Source organism: Hydra vulgaris, chromosome 07 (genome assembly GCF_038396675.1).
Source record: "Hydra vulgaris chromosome 07, alternate assembly HydraT2T_AEP".
Classification (NCBI taxonomy): domain Eukaryota; kingdom Metazoa; phylum Cnidaria; class Hydrozoa; order Anthoathecata; family Hydridae; genus Hydra; species Hydra vulgaris.
In genome coordinates this window covers 21,526,004-21,541,800 of record NC_088926.1, presented here as the reverse complement: position 1 = coordinate 21,541,800, position 15,797 = coordinate 21,526,004, and the positions used below count along the sequence as shown (strand labels likewise).

At 25.8% G+C, this 15,797-nt stretch overlaps 1 protein-coding gene across 6 annotated transcripts in view; it reads left to right on the top strand.

Annotated features, from left to right (window-relative positions):
• The window catches only part of LOC136082343 (uncharacterized), a 48,497-nt gene extending 32,700 nt beyond the window's left edge, over positions 1-15,797 (top strand). For 2 of the 6 annotated variants that reach the window (XR_010639617.1, XR_010639620.1), the window contains exons 3-12: positions 2,576-2,603; positions 2,945-2,999; positions 13,350-13,573; positions 14,089-14,182; positions 14,287-14,417; positions 14,527-14,623; positions 14,791-14,881; positions 15,034-15,080; positions 15,305-15,464; positions 15,609-15,797. Coding sequence is in view for 2 of the 6 variants with exons in the window: in XM_065801345.1 (XP_065657417.1) it covers positions 14,600-14,623; positions 14,812-14,881; positions 15,034-15,080; positions 15,305-15,464; positions 15,609-15,655 (348 nt within the window). In the remaining 4 variants the exon portion in view is untranslated. The other 4 variants (XM_065801345.1, XR_010639619.1, XR_010639618.1 and 1 more) reach the window with 4 other exon arrangements.

The following is a 15,797-nucleotide window of genomic DNA, read 5'->3' as shown; positions in this document are numbered from 1 at the left end:
TATTTAAAGATTTCTTACAAATAAATAAGATATAATCAATTTTGATTAGATAATTTAAAGACTATTAAATGACACAAGAAATGTAATAATTTATAAAAATAAATCAAAGTTGGCAATCTAGAATCTTTTATTTTTCTTCTATTGCCTTGTTTTAAAAACTCAACACCTTTTTTTAAAGTTAATGAATCTATAAAACGTTTAAAACTCGGTCAATAACCCTTTATACATTGATACCCATTTATTTTTTCCTTCACAGCATGGCACAATGTCAACATATAAATCATTAAAAATTAAGAGAATTTTTTTTCAATCTAATCAATTTATCACACGCGTGTTTCAATTGCTCTGCATTAGGTTTAGCGTTTAAACTTAAGCTATGTTTTTTTAAGAATAAAAACGAAAAAGTAATATCAGGGCATAAAGTAGTCCTTGACTATTTTTATGCCGTTATAATGTGGTATTAATTTTTTTTTCTTTATTTCCTTTTTTTTTTCGCAGGTTAGCTATGAATCATACAGGACACTGTATAACTCAAAGTTCAACATTGGATTTGGTTACCACGGAAGGAAAATTGTTCTACATGTGATAAACTTATCGTGCAGCATGTGGATGGTGATATCGCCGACGCCAAGAGCAATGGCAGAGATGTTGCTGGTCTGAATAGCAAAAAAACTGAACTATTAACGAACTACGAGCTGCACCAACGTAAGGCCCGTAGATTCTACGACAGAAAAGTTGTAGCTAAGGAAAGGGCAAGAAAATGCGACAAGTTTAAAGCAATCTGCATAGACTTTGTCAAAAACCTATCGGTCCCAAACAAGTCCACCAATGACGTTTACTATCGCAGGCAGCTCAGCTTTTATACGTTTGTAATCTATGTATTGTCAACTGATGAAGTGTAAAATGTATACATATGATAAAGCAGTAGCAAAATAAGATGCTGACGACGTTTTTTCACTTCTTGCTGACTTCATCCGCAGCTACATTTCTGAAGCCGTGGAAAAAATAGGTTTCTTCTGCGATGGGTGCTATGGACAAAATAAAATACACAGTGATTAGGTTCTTATACAATTAGGTACATGAGCACAAGAGATTCAAGTTAGTGAAAATCATCTTTTCGATAAGAGGACACTCCTACATGGAGTGCGATAGAGACTTAAGCAACGTCAACATCTCAAAGCATGTAGACTTGCCAGAGGACTGTTTGGCAGAATTTGCAACAGCTCGATCATGTCCAACACCTTTCATGGTCATCAGGGAAACATAGGACATGTTCTTCACCTACACAAAGTACTTAAGACCTTCTTTCAAAGCCGCGTAGCCTATAAAAACACGCCTAGTCAGGAAAATCCACAACTAGGACTCCCGTTTATTGCTTGTTTTCTAGAATGATTCTTAGAATGGTGCATTTGTGTCTGCTGTATTAAAAAAACATACAAATTTTATTATTTATAGCAATGATATTGGTTTGCCTTGCTGTATGCTGAATCTCAACTTTGTATTCTGTAGCTTAGATCATTCAAGAGTGTTTGAACTTTTAAAATTGGTTTTTTCAAAATTTGCAAAATGTGACTTGTCTGCTTTTTCCCATGTGCCCTTCAAATATCATATGAACTTTACTTCATTAATGACGTTAACTGATAACCATATTTTGAAAACATTAACTAGAACAAAATCAAATTAAGTTTGTCCGACATGATAAGATACTCTAAAAGATTTCGTTAAAGTACTGGAATTTAAAACCACAGAAACATTTAACCCCAAACTTAATACTATACAGTGCGAATTTAGTTTTTTTGCATTGTCTTATGCTGTATAGATATTATTTGTGTAAATGGCAAAACTGTTTTACAATTAACAAAAAAACTTTGTTTTGTAAGAGGAAAAAAAAGAAGTTAAATATTTTTTATCTATATATAATTCTTATATATAGAAAAAAAATATTTGTACAGTTCTATGAGCTATAATTCAAACACTGTATTTTAAATAAATTGGCATTTTAAACTTTATAATCATTTCAAAGATAAAATTATTCTCATAAATATAAATATGATTATTTTTACAAAATTCAAAAAGTTGCTAACCCATTAAAATTAGCTTTTATGTTTTACTTTTGATATTCGTTGTTCATTAATTCAATTTTTATTTATTTACATTTTTAAACTTATTATTGCATAAATTATGTTATATTTTATCATTGTTTTTTTTTAATTAGTTACTTTAATTCACTTTTTAAATTTACAATACACTTAAAATCACTAATAATTATCTCTACTTTGTGTTGTCTTTGTTACTATTTTTGCAAGTGGTTTATGGAATAATGTAAGCCGAAAAAATAACTTTATGTATTAATATAAGGAAAAAAAAAGTCATTGTTTTGAAAAATATAGTATGCTACAAAGTAGACTTTCTCCTATGCTTTATCAAAAAACTAATTCTGAAAGCTTTAAAAATAAATTAATAATAATGAAAGTTTTATGTATGATGTAGAATATAACATAAGGGACGTTTTTCAGTTAAATAATTTTTTTAGGCAATCACTTTTCAAATTATGTTTATGTTAATTTATTTTTAGTCATTTGGAGTACCGGAAGAGCAAGCAGGTTAGTATTAAAATTTAAAAACCAATCTGTGCAAACTTCTTCTTTAAAAAACTTGTTTAGTGATAAATGAAAGGGGTTTAAACGAGCATTTTGCTCACAAGAAATAATGTATTTTTTTTATAAATATTACCAAAGAATATCAACAATCTGTTTTAGGGAAGGGTCTTATTTTGAAGTTTATTGCTGAATTTTGTGTGCCATGCCATTCAATTCTAAAAAATTTAAGCAGTCAAAGCAAAATCATTGTTTCTTGTTTCACACATTTTGTTTTAAAAAAATGGTAAAAAGAAAAAAATAATCATTTTAAATAAAACTTTCAAATGTATTCAAAATTTGTTTAGGTAAAGATGTAGGATGGATTGCTTGCTCCCTATTCATTGCCAGAGTGTTTTTTGGGTAATATTTATTTATGACTTATGATTTATGATATTGTTAACTTTTGTTTCTATATCAGTTCATAAAGAAAGTTTCACGTTGTTTTTATAAAATTACGTATTGATTTATAAAATAAGACATAATTTAAAATAAATCATGGTTTTTATTGATGTATGTATATATATATATATATATATATATATATATATATATATATATATATATATATATATATATATATATATATATATATATACATACATATATATTTATATATATATATATATATATATATATATATATATAAATACATACATATACATATATACTTTAACACATAAACATTGATATACCTATTTGTTCGTTTAAGAGTCATCAATATAATGTAACCTGTTTACAAAACAGATCAGTATTAATATAAATAGTGTTAGACTATTTGAAAAAATACAACATTGTGATGAAACTTAAAGCCTTTCGGTAATTATCAGCCATGTATTTTATTAAATTTAAATAATAAAATGCCTAATGACTTCTGAAAGACATGAAGCTCTAAGTTTCATTTCTTTTGGAAATCATTATATATATATATACATATATATATATATATATATATATATATATATATATATATATATATATATATATATATATATAAATATATATATGTATATATTCATACATATATATATATATATATATATATATATATATATACATATATATATACATATATATATGTATATATATATATATATATATATATATATGTATTTATATATATACTTATATGTATGTATGTATATATATACTATATATATATATATATATATATATATATATATATATATATATATATATATATATATATATATATATATATATATATATATGTATATATTCATACATACATATATATATATATATATATATATATATATATATATATATATATATATATATATGTATATATATATATATCTACATATATATATAAATATATATATATATATATATATATATATATATATATATATATATATATATATATATATATATATATATATATATATATATATATGTATATATATATATATATATGTAGATTTATGAAATATATATATGCATTTATATACAAATATAACCTTCTTAACTTCGGAAACAAGCTAAAAACAGCTAAAATATGTCAAAATGAAGTTAAAAATAGGATTTTTCTATTTATCCACTAGTCTTTATATTTAAGTTTTCTGATCAGCTACAGTTGTTTGCAATAAATGGAAAAACTATCAACAGCTTGTTGCAGTGTAGATATCTAAAAATTTATAACCCATGCGTCTAAAAAGTCCAGTTTATAGTCAATTCGAGATGCTTGTAAACTTTTGTAAACTAAAACTTTGTTTTCATTCAAGATGGTCAGCATTTAAGATAAATAAATCAAAATATCAAAAATATCAAATAACAAAAATCTGTTGAGTTCACTCAAAAAATGCTAGCATTTTTAGATAACCGTATTTTTTAATTATTAACGGCTAAATACAGTGTTGGGCAAAGCAGTGCCTATCAAATCTACCTACTGGCTCTTGTGAGGAGTGAAACCATTTAAAATTAATTTTTTAACAAAAAAAATAATTTTGGTTTTACTACTTTTTAACTTGTCTTTATTGTGGATAGAAGCACAAATAAAAGGGCAGTAAATATTTGGAGACATTCATTATAGTTCAAATGTGTTACTTTAAAAATATAATAAGTTAGATTTAAACTGAAAGTATTATTACTTTAAACTCTATTTTAATATAGATGAATTGCCAATTATAAATTAGAATTTAATCAATGAATAAATTCTAATAATTCAGTAAACAAGTAGGAAGTTGGATTCAGGCATCAATATTTATGTGGGGTAGAAAAAGATAAACAAACGCATGTTAACAATGTATTCATACTTTATTTGAATAGCTATTTTTGATAATAAGTAAATTGGTTTGGAAATAAAAAGTTTTACTTGTATATATAATTTACAATTAAATATTTATTGTTAAACGTCTTATCAAAATTAAAAAAGAAAGTATTTAAGATTCATAGATTCATATTAAAAAAAAAACATTTGCCTACTTATTTTAAAACTTAATCTAATGGAAAACATGTTAACATAATGAAAAATTATTTATTCTCTATTTACATGTTTATCCCTATTTTTAAAGGTGAGTTTAATGGTCTTTATTGTCGTTAGTTATGCTTTAAAAAACACTTAAAAAAAGTACACGTGATGGAGTGGGTAGTACTAGGTATGGAGTTATTATTAAAATGTCCCCTCAAATGCTTACTAAAAATCTGCCTTTAAAAATTTTGACACCAAAGAACATATTTTTAGTTGCTAATGAAAAGAAAATATCCGGTGTATAGCAACTAAATGTCTAAGTTATTGTGTAGTGTATTTATTTTTCAAATAACTAATGTTTTGTATTCTATATTAAAGTGGACTCTTAATTAAAGTTACTAAAGTGGTTTAAAGTGGTATTACTCCTTGTTATAAAAAGTCAATCCTAATAGAACAGGTTTTGAAACTTATGCTATGAAATTGTTATTAAAGAAAACTGTATAAAAGAAAAAAATTAGTTTATTACAACAAGTAAAACAAGAAGTATATTAAAAGAGTTCATTAAAAGTTCATTAAAAATAGTAAAACAATAGTTATTTTAAACCTATTGAAACGAAACTTACTATATACTTTTTTTAGTTTTAGGTTTATTTTTATAAATGAAACTGAATCAGCAGCTAATGCTCATGAAGTACTTGTTAAATAGTATATCATTGTTCTTACTCTTAAAGGAATTCACTCATTATTAACTGGAACTTGTCATTAGTTCCCTCCTCAATCATGTAGTATGAAAGATTATGTAACACCAATGAGTAGGTTGGATATTTTTCAAATGCTAAAATATATTTGTGTACACAAAAATTGCTCAACATTCATACAAATGGTCATTTAATTTTTGATTGGGTGTTAGTGCATTATTTTGGCGATTTTTTCCTTAAAAGAATTCAGTTCATAAGTATGAGTCTGTTTGTATCTAAAGCTCTTTTCTAAATGCTGACAATTAATTCAAGTATTCAATACCACCAGATATCTATTGGTTAGTAATAAAATATAGTAAGTTTTAATATTAGTGAATTGTTTTGAAAGATACAAATCGTTTTTGACCTGAAAATTGAAAAATAATACTCCTTATTTGAGTAAATTATATTTAAAGCATCCCATTTAAACGATGAAGATCTTTATATAGATACTGCTTATTTATATGTGCCATTTTCTACTAAAAATAGTTACTAGCATTTTAACATGGTTGAACAATAGACTTTTTAACTAAACTAGCATTTTTGATATATAAACTGCAACAAGCTGCTGATAGTTTTACCATTTATTACAGACAATTGTAGCTGATTAAAAAACTTAAATGTAAAGTCTTGTGGATAAATAAAAAAAAAATGCTCCGCTTAACTTTATTTTGACATATTTCATCAGTTTTCAGATTTCTTCTATAGTGAAGGAGGAGAAGAACATGAAACAAATTATTAAAAACCACTTTTTATTGACAGTTATCTAAAAATTAGATTTGGAAAAAAAGAAATACTTGTTAAAAGTAAGTATACAGTTATAAAGTTTTCAATAGACTATTTTAACTGATTGAAAATTGATGGTGGTCACTGTTTGCGTTTAAAAGGCTATAATTTCTAAACCGTTGCATTTGGAGTTCTGAAATTTCAAATTCAACCTATTTTCATAATGAGATAGTGTCCAATTTTTTTAAATTGGTTGAAATATAATAAATTGTCCTGTATAACAATAAATTGCATTTATGACAAACCCTGTGGCGTCACAATGATATGGTGCCTGCGTCCGTAGGCTACAGTACATACATCGATTATTTTATCGCCTGCAAACGCAAGGGAATGCCGCTAAATTAACAAAGAGTTTGGTATGTGGCAACAATCTTTCCTTTGAATATTTTCTATTCTATTAAACTGTGTTATTGTCAAATTACAAAAATTATATATATATATATATATATATATATATATATATATATATATATATATATATGTATATATACATATATATATATATATATATATACATATATATATACATATATATATATATATATACATATATATATATATATATATATATATATATATATATATATATATATATTTTTTTTTTTTGTTGTTTATATATATATATTTTTATTTATATATATATATATATATATATATATATATATATCAGCAAGGAATGCTTCAGAAGCTATGAAAAAACAGTGAAGATAAAGCATTCTTATATCAACAGCAAGAAGTTGTTATATGGCAGGAATTAATTGGAATTTAAAAGTTAGGGAAGCACTGAAACAAGTCTCAGAAACTAAAATAAAAATGAGGCGTCAAAGCATTTAAGCTAAATTGATGGAAAAAACGTTTTATCTTAACAGCACTTGTCATTTGTAGCTCTAGTGCCTCGGATAGCGTTAGAGCTACTCATAAAAAGATAGACAGGCAGCTCTAATGCCTCGGATGATGAACAATATCAGATTCAAAAGAATAGAAAATGAAGTTTTTAACAAACAATGTTGTATAGATTTTTGATTGTGATAGTATTTCTGATTGTTGTGCACTCTACATGGTTAGATCAGTGGGTCAGGCTCTTGGTCACTAAATACAAGATTTATTTTAATTATATAGCACTATCCGCAGAAAAAGGCAATCGGTGTGTGAACCGGTGACTAAAACTAACAAGGTTGATTTCACTCTTGGTTGTTCACTTTTTCTGCAATGAGTTGGATATCTTTTACCTGATATCACTGATGGTCAGCAAAAAAGTAGATAGAATTGCCATTTTTGTGACTTGTGGTGGGATGGAAAAATTGCTAAGTTTCCAACGAGTATTTGAGATACGTGTGAGCAATTAGGTGATGCTTGTATAAAGGCTCTTGAAGATTGAAAATTAAATTTACATGATTGGGGAGTGGTTTTTGGCACTATTTTATCCAACACTGGATTGAACATTGGTGCCTGCACAATAATTAAGCAGAATCTTGACCGTAATCTTATATGGACCACCAATTAGAAGTGAGATTTTTTACCCATTTTTAAAAACAATTGCAACAAATCAACAAGAAGCTGATCAGTACACTAAATAAAAAACTATTTAATTGCAATTTTCTTATTAAACTCTGTGAAGAACAGTTGTTATATTATTTTGAAGAAATCAAAGGTGAACAACCCAGGGATGGTTACTTAATGCTCTTGACTTTGTAACTTATTTTTATTGGAGAATCAGCTACAATATTCGAGTTAAATGTAAAACTTTGGGCTTCAAGTGTAACAAAAAATGCACGTTGAATGGCGAAAGTTAGACATTGTCTAACAGTATATTTTTTTTAGGATAATTTGTTGTTCCAGCATAAGAAAAAAAAGTAATAAAAAATGTAACTTTTTATTACATTTGTATTTGAACAGTTTTGGAATAAAGCTTCGTTTGCTAAACGAGCACCATTCAATGATGCTAAGCTTCTTTAACAGATTCAAGGACATCCAAATCTTCATCCCAGAAACTTAACGATCTAATTTTAAAGAATGGCAAACAAAACGTTAAAACATTTTTAATTAAAGAATCTTTAGTTGGAATTAAATTCAACATATCTGGAAATAAAGCATAAGTTTTGTCAAATAAAGGTTGTCCACGACTTCTCAGAATGAATCATAATTCTTATGGCATCTTTAATTAACCATTATAAAAGATAGAAACCAAAAACAGTTTCTTCTAGAATTGGTTAATCTTCACCGGAAAGAATTTCCAATAGTATCAATGTCTGCCCATATGAAAATGACAGTTTATAAAAATAACTGGTTTTTGATTTTTTTTGTAAGAAGTGGTAGTAAAATGTAATACACTGTGTATGGAACAATTCAGTATAAAATCATCAATGTTTTTATCTTTAATTCCCATATGTATTTTGACAGCATGGTGTCTTTTGAATACTTTTTATTTTCAAAAGATTGATTGGTAAAACGTTTTTTCCATTCACCCTATGTATAGCCAATATATTGTTTATGAGGTACATTTTAGAGGAAACGACACATTTATATACCACGTTTTTTCATAAACATTTTCCATTCATTAAACACTTATTTTTTTGTTTACAATAACAATTTTTTTCATTTAGGGATTCCTTTTTATTTAACAAAACATTATTGTTACCTTTTTTCAATATCTTTCATATATTTTTTTGTAACAGTAGAGAGAGGAAAAAGTTTACCGACAAATTTCAAAAGCAGTTTTCCTATGTTAGTGAAAACATTTTTACCTTAAAGGGGGTTGAACCAAATTATACATTTCTAGATCTATTTTCCTTTCTTGTATTTTTATTTCAGAGTCAAATTTTAGTTTAAAGTTTTGAAAACCACTTTTTTTTTAAGGGATCTTCAAAAAGTTGTTTAAAGGAATAAAATACATTTTCATTGGAGGAGTTTTGGTTTAACCTGTTAATAATGAAAATTGGAACTTGTTTTTGAAATTGGAATGGATGATTTCAGTTAATGTTATTAAAAAATAACTTAAAGCTTGGTTTTTTCAAATGTTTACATGAGTTTTCAGAAAGGTTATATGTGAAATTAAGAAATTTCACAACTTATTTACTTACTTCGATTTGAATCCCAATATTTGAAAAAAAATTTTGAATATATTTTCTAATTTTATTGATTTGTGGAGGAGATTTTTTACATACGAAAATTAATCCTCGCGGAAAAAACGTTTTTCCCATAATAAGTTATCCATTAAAAATAAATAGTATTAAAATGTTACCATAAATTCAAAATACATACAAAAGCTAAAACATTGATGACTTTATATTGAATTGGTCCATCCTTAAATCAGCATTCGCATAAAAATGCATACTATACCTACATAAAAAATATTTAAACAAGCGAACCAAGAATGTTTATTAAACAAAACATTAAAATTGATTTTGAATGCGCGCTCGAAAATAAGTTTTTCCTTCAAAAACTATAAAAAATAAGTGAGCTCAAGATTATTTTTTGAGGGGAACACCCATACTCTGCTGCTATTGGTTAAAATGTGAAGTTCAAGTCGAACTTGACTCAAGTTCGCTTCTTGCATTCATCCCTAAATCACCCTAAAATTTACACTAGCTAAGACGTTTACGACTTTTTGTAACTAAAGTTTTTGCATAAGCTGTAATTTTATTAATTTTATAATTCTAATCATTCTCATTTCTGATGAGTCTTTATTGATGAAACACAGTTTTAAATGAAACAATTTTGATGATGTATATATATATATATATATATATATATATATAAATATATATATATATATAATTATATATTTATATATATTTATATATATATATATATATATATATATATATATATATATATATATATATTTATATATATATATATATATATATATATATATATATATATATATATATATATATATATATATAAATACATTAAATACTTATATAATTACATATTTATATATACATATATATATATATATATATATATATATATATATATATATATATATATATATACATACATTAAATACTTATATAATTACATATTTATATATACATATATATATATATATATATATATATATATATATATATATATAAATATATATATGTATATATATATACCCTCTAAAAAATGAAGCGTTGATTTGATGTTGATCAACGTTGATTTTGCGTTGACATTAGCGATCAACGGCGATCAACTATAAATGGATGTTGTAGCAACAGCAATGTTATCAACGGCAAATCAACGTTTATTTACAAACACTGAGCGTTCGTTGATTTACTGTTGACAAAAAACAAATTTATTGAGCTGCTTACTAACAGCAATTTGCTGAGCAAACAGCATGTTCTGCTGGGATTTTTTTGTTATTTTTGGTGGTAATAAACGTTTGTTAAAATTTTAATTATATTACGGTACCGTAATATAATTAAAACCTTTATAGATGGATAGAATAAATGGATAGATAAAACCTATGAAATGAATATAAACTTTATTGAAAAACATATATTTTGTTAAGTAATTATATTTTCAGTTCTTGAATAAAGATTATTCTAATGAAATTAGGGTAGTTCTTTAACTATTTGAGGATAATAGAACATCTTAATATAAAAATTTTAACAATTTAAAATAAAAAAGTCACAACTTAGCAGCAATTTGGCTTATTAATGCTTATTATAATAACATTGCTATTATCATAGCAAACTAGTAATGTTTATGACTGCAAGTATTTGCCTGATAAATTCTGACTGCAAACTAAAATCATATAGTACAAAATGCAATTTAAATTGGTTTTTTCTGATTTCTTTTGAAGATGTGCACAGCGATATATTTATGTTTTCAATCACTTTGCCTGAAAATAAATTTTGTTTAAGTAAAGTTGAATCTTATTATGGTGATGTTGACAACATTGCAGTTGAAAGTAGTTAATACAGTAGTATTGATACTCTCACTTCAACAAAAGATTTTTTATATGAGTGGTCATTAAAATACTGTATAAAATATGATGCTTTAAATGCACTTTTATTTCACTTAAATAAATTTACTCCATCTATACCAAAATGCAGGCAGACATTACAAAAATCTCTTCAAAAAGTTAATGTTTTATATGTCAGTGGAGGCGATTATATATATCTTAGAGTTGAAAGTGCAATTGATTATTATATATCAACAGTTGGAAATAAGGAAAAGCTTGATCTAATTGTAAGTATTGATGGTGCACCTATGTACAATAGTATAAAGACTTCCATTTGGCCTATACTATTTACAATTAACAGAAAAGAACCATATGCTGTTGAGTACTTTGAAGATTTTATTCTTGATATGAAAAAATTTCAAACTAATGGGTATAAACAGCTGCATGTGACTATTAAACTTCGCACTGACATGGCTTTTAAAAATAACTTGTATAAAGAAGAAGGTCACCAACTTGACAAGAGTCTTTCTCCGCTTGCTCAGTTAAATTTCCCAATGGTAACTGGATTCCCATTAGACTATATGCACCTTATATGTCTTGGGGTAAATAAAAAACTTCTAATAAACTGGTGTAAAGGTCCCCGATGTATGAGAATAAGTTAATCTGTTAAAGACAGTATTTCAAATGAACTCATAAATTTACGAAGTTATACACCATCCAATTTTCAATGTAGACCACACTCTTTAAATGAACTTGAGAAGTGAAAAGCAACAGAGTTTTGATTCTTTCTGCTTTATGCTGGACCTGTTGTTTCAAAAAGGAAAAATAAATAAAACTAACTATGACTTATTTGTTTCTCTTTCAATTGCTATGCACATACTGCTTTCTGATAAAATGGTGAAAAATGAATTGTTGCATTTGCTAAACAGTTGCTTATATGGTTTAATTAGAGAAGTACAAATTTTGTATGGGGAGATCTTGGTAACATACAATGTTCATAGCATGATTCATTTAGCTGATGATTGTGTTAACTTTGGGGAGAGTCTTGATCATCTAGCAGCTTTTCCTTTTGAAAACTTTTTGGGTTGAATTAAAAAAATGGTGCGAAAATCATATCAGACTGTTGCCCAAAAAGTGAATCAATTAGATGAGAGAAAAAAGTTGGATATTTTTCTTAGAGAAAGGAATGGTAAAGAAATTTCTGTCCAAGCGGTAAATAAAAAGATCACATCAAATCTACGAGACAGAGTTTATGTCATTCAAGGCAAAGGGTTTATTTTAGTAGAAGAGGTTTTGGTAGATCTTGCAAAATGCAACACTCTAAATCGTCATTCAGTTCGAAAGTTTTTTCCTAATTGTTTTGAAACATCTTATTTAGACAATTGTTATGTAAATTCATTAGCCAACCTAAAAACAATTTTTCTGAAAAAAAAAAAAACTTTTGAAAAAAGGCTTGATGATACCTCTTCAAAAAGGTGGTTATGCTTTTTTTTTCTACTTAGACATTGTGATATTGCTTATGATCACTGATTTCTTGAATTAAAACTTAAATTTTGATTATACTTGCAGAGCATCAATTTTTGAAGAATGTCTGTGCATGTGTCATTATGTAAAATTTGTTATAAATTTGTCAAATATATAGTTCATTGAATAATTTTAAAGTGAGTTTAATGCATTTTAATTAAATATTATAAATTTTTTGTGTGAAACAAATACCTGGTATGTTTATAGAAATAATAAAATATTTACGCTGGTGTTTTACATTAATAAGTATAAAAAGCGTTTTACAAAGTTCATTGTTTTTAATCTCTAATGTATTTTTAATTTTGTTTTGTAACTTATATAAGATTGTTTAGAATTAAATTGCACCAGAATATTGAAATGTCATTTGCCATTGTTTAATTTTTAAATGGAAAAATTAAAGTAGTGGTAGTGATTACTAAAAGTTGGATGAAAAATGATGGGAAAAGCTTCTGGCATTTATTTAAAAGTTCCGCTGCGATTCGTAAAGCTGTCACAACCTTGCAGGCACCAACCTCTGATTGGAAGATATACCCAGCAAGGATTTTATACACTACAGGTTTGCATATTACTATAAAAAAATGTAAAAAAATTGAATTAGATACTGAACTGTATGTTTTGACCAGGGCAATGGAGAGGATAAACATGTGCTGGTGCAAATTTATTTTGGGCCCCCCTTTACAATATGACTATTCTCTCATTTAATATCACTTATTTTAAATCCAATATTCCAACAGGCATTTGTTTAAATTATATGTTCTGAATGTCATTAGAATGTTTAAAGAAGATTCTTAACAATTTTTTTAATCGTTGACAAAAACATTTTTATTTTGGAGTCTTTATAAAAAAAAGTTTTTTTAACAATGTTTTTATTTTTTTTTTAAATTTTCAATGTTTTTTAAAAACTAAAAAATTCATTAATTTTCATGGGTTTTTCATTAAAATTCATTAATTTTTATGCGGTGCACCAACTGCACCCCATTCTCATAGCGCCTGCTTTTGCCGCAAACATTTCAATTATATTTTTTTATTAGATATCGATAAATGATTTTACGTACATAGATTTGTGTTTAGATTTTTATGAAAAAGCTCAGTCACGCTTAGAGAAAACAGCAGATACTTTAAAAATTGAAACTGACACCGAAGAGAAAAAAGGGACAAAGCAAAAGTAAATTTTACTAAAATTATTTTTAAATAAATAAATAATTTTGCAATAAAGAATTACACAAATCATGCACTGTTTTTGTTTAAAAAGTAAAGTTTATATTAAAGGAGAAAGACGGCAATGGCATTCTCTGAAAGTGATGAAGATATTGTGGTTGGTGATGAAGAACTATACAGAAGATATTATTTTGATAGCTCAAATAGCTAAAGAACATCTAACATGATTCTAAATATAGCAGGTTAACTATTTTTGTAAAAGTAGTATAATGGTTTGTTAAAATAAACATGCTTATTTTTTTACTGAATTATAAATGTTTTTAAATCAATATCAACTCCCCATTTACACAGTGAAATAGCAAGCTTTTCAGTTGCTGAAAATAACATTGACTTCTCGAAAGAAACTAATCTATCTCAAGGGAAAATGATGTTTTCTTCAAATATATTGGTAAAAAAAAAAGTCCTAATGTTGCTTTTGTTCTAATTAAAATCTGTGTGCGTGTGCAGTAAAAAAATTAATAGAAATCAGAACTATATGTTATAGAATATAATTTTGTTGACAAGTTTAAATAAAATCACTATAAAATGTTTAAAAATTTTGTTTAATTTTTGTAGGTATAATTTATCTATACCTAGGTAGAAAATGGCTCTAAAAATTGTGTTTTGGATAAAGAGGATAACAGAGAAAGACATTTGTCTTGCCAGGGTAAATAAAATTTTTAAGAATGTACATTTCAATGTGTTAATCAAAGTTTTATTTATTTTTTCCATTTAGGTAATTTTTCATGGTTAATTTTTTACAAAATATTTTACATAAATAATAACAATATTATTTATTTTACTACATTTTTTTTTAAGATTTTCAAAAAGTTGCGTTGAGTTGGATGGCAAAAATAGATAAAAAGGTACTACTGTTGCTTTTTATTTTAATATCAAGGATTGCATAATACCCCCACAAATTTTCAAAATTTTGAATCAAATCAGAAAAGTGATTCAAGAGTCAATTTTAAAAATCCATGTATTGAAATTAAGATTAATATTTAATGAAAATTAATATAAATTTCATTCATATAGAATAAACATAATATGTATTCTGACCCTAAAGTAATTTTTATTTTTTTGATAATAGATGAGTTCTCTTAGTCGTTGTGGAGGTAATACTCCATTTAAATTGGCTTTTGCTTTTGGAAAGTTGTTGATGAGCGAGGATGCTAGGGCCTGTTTTAATGTCTCTGGTGGTTCATTGAAGATATATTTTAAAATATACACCCTGTATCATATGACAGTGGGTTAGAATGGTTTTATGCATTTTTTTAGATTTTTTTTTTTACAGGAAATATATTTTGTTTGCCCTAGTCAGTCATTTATGTAACTATTTGCTATAATTTCTGCAGTTTGATTTTTTTTAAATTTGATTTGAATTTTTGATTTAGATGCGATTACACGACAGCATCATGGTGCAAAAATTTGCGAAGGTTGATCAGGCATTTCGAAATTTTTAAGACAATCAGGAACATGACTCAATCAAAAAGTTTTAAAAATGAACAATGCTGCAAACGCTAAATAAATTGTTTGAAAATGTAAATTTTGTGTTAAATTCAATAAAAAACTTTCTTACTTAA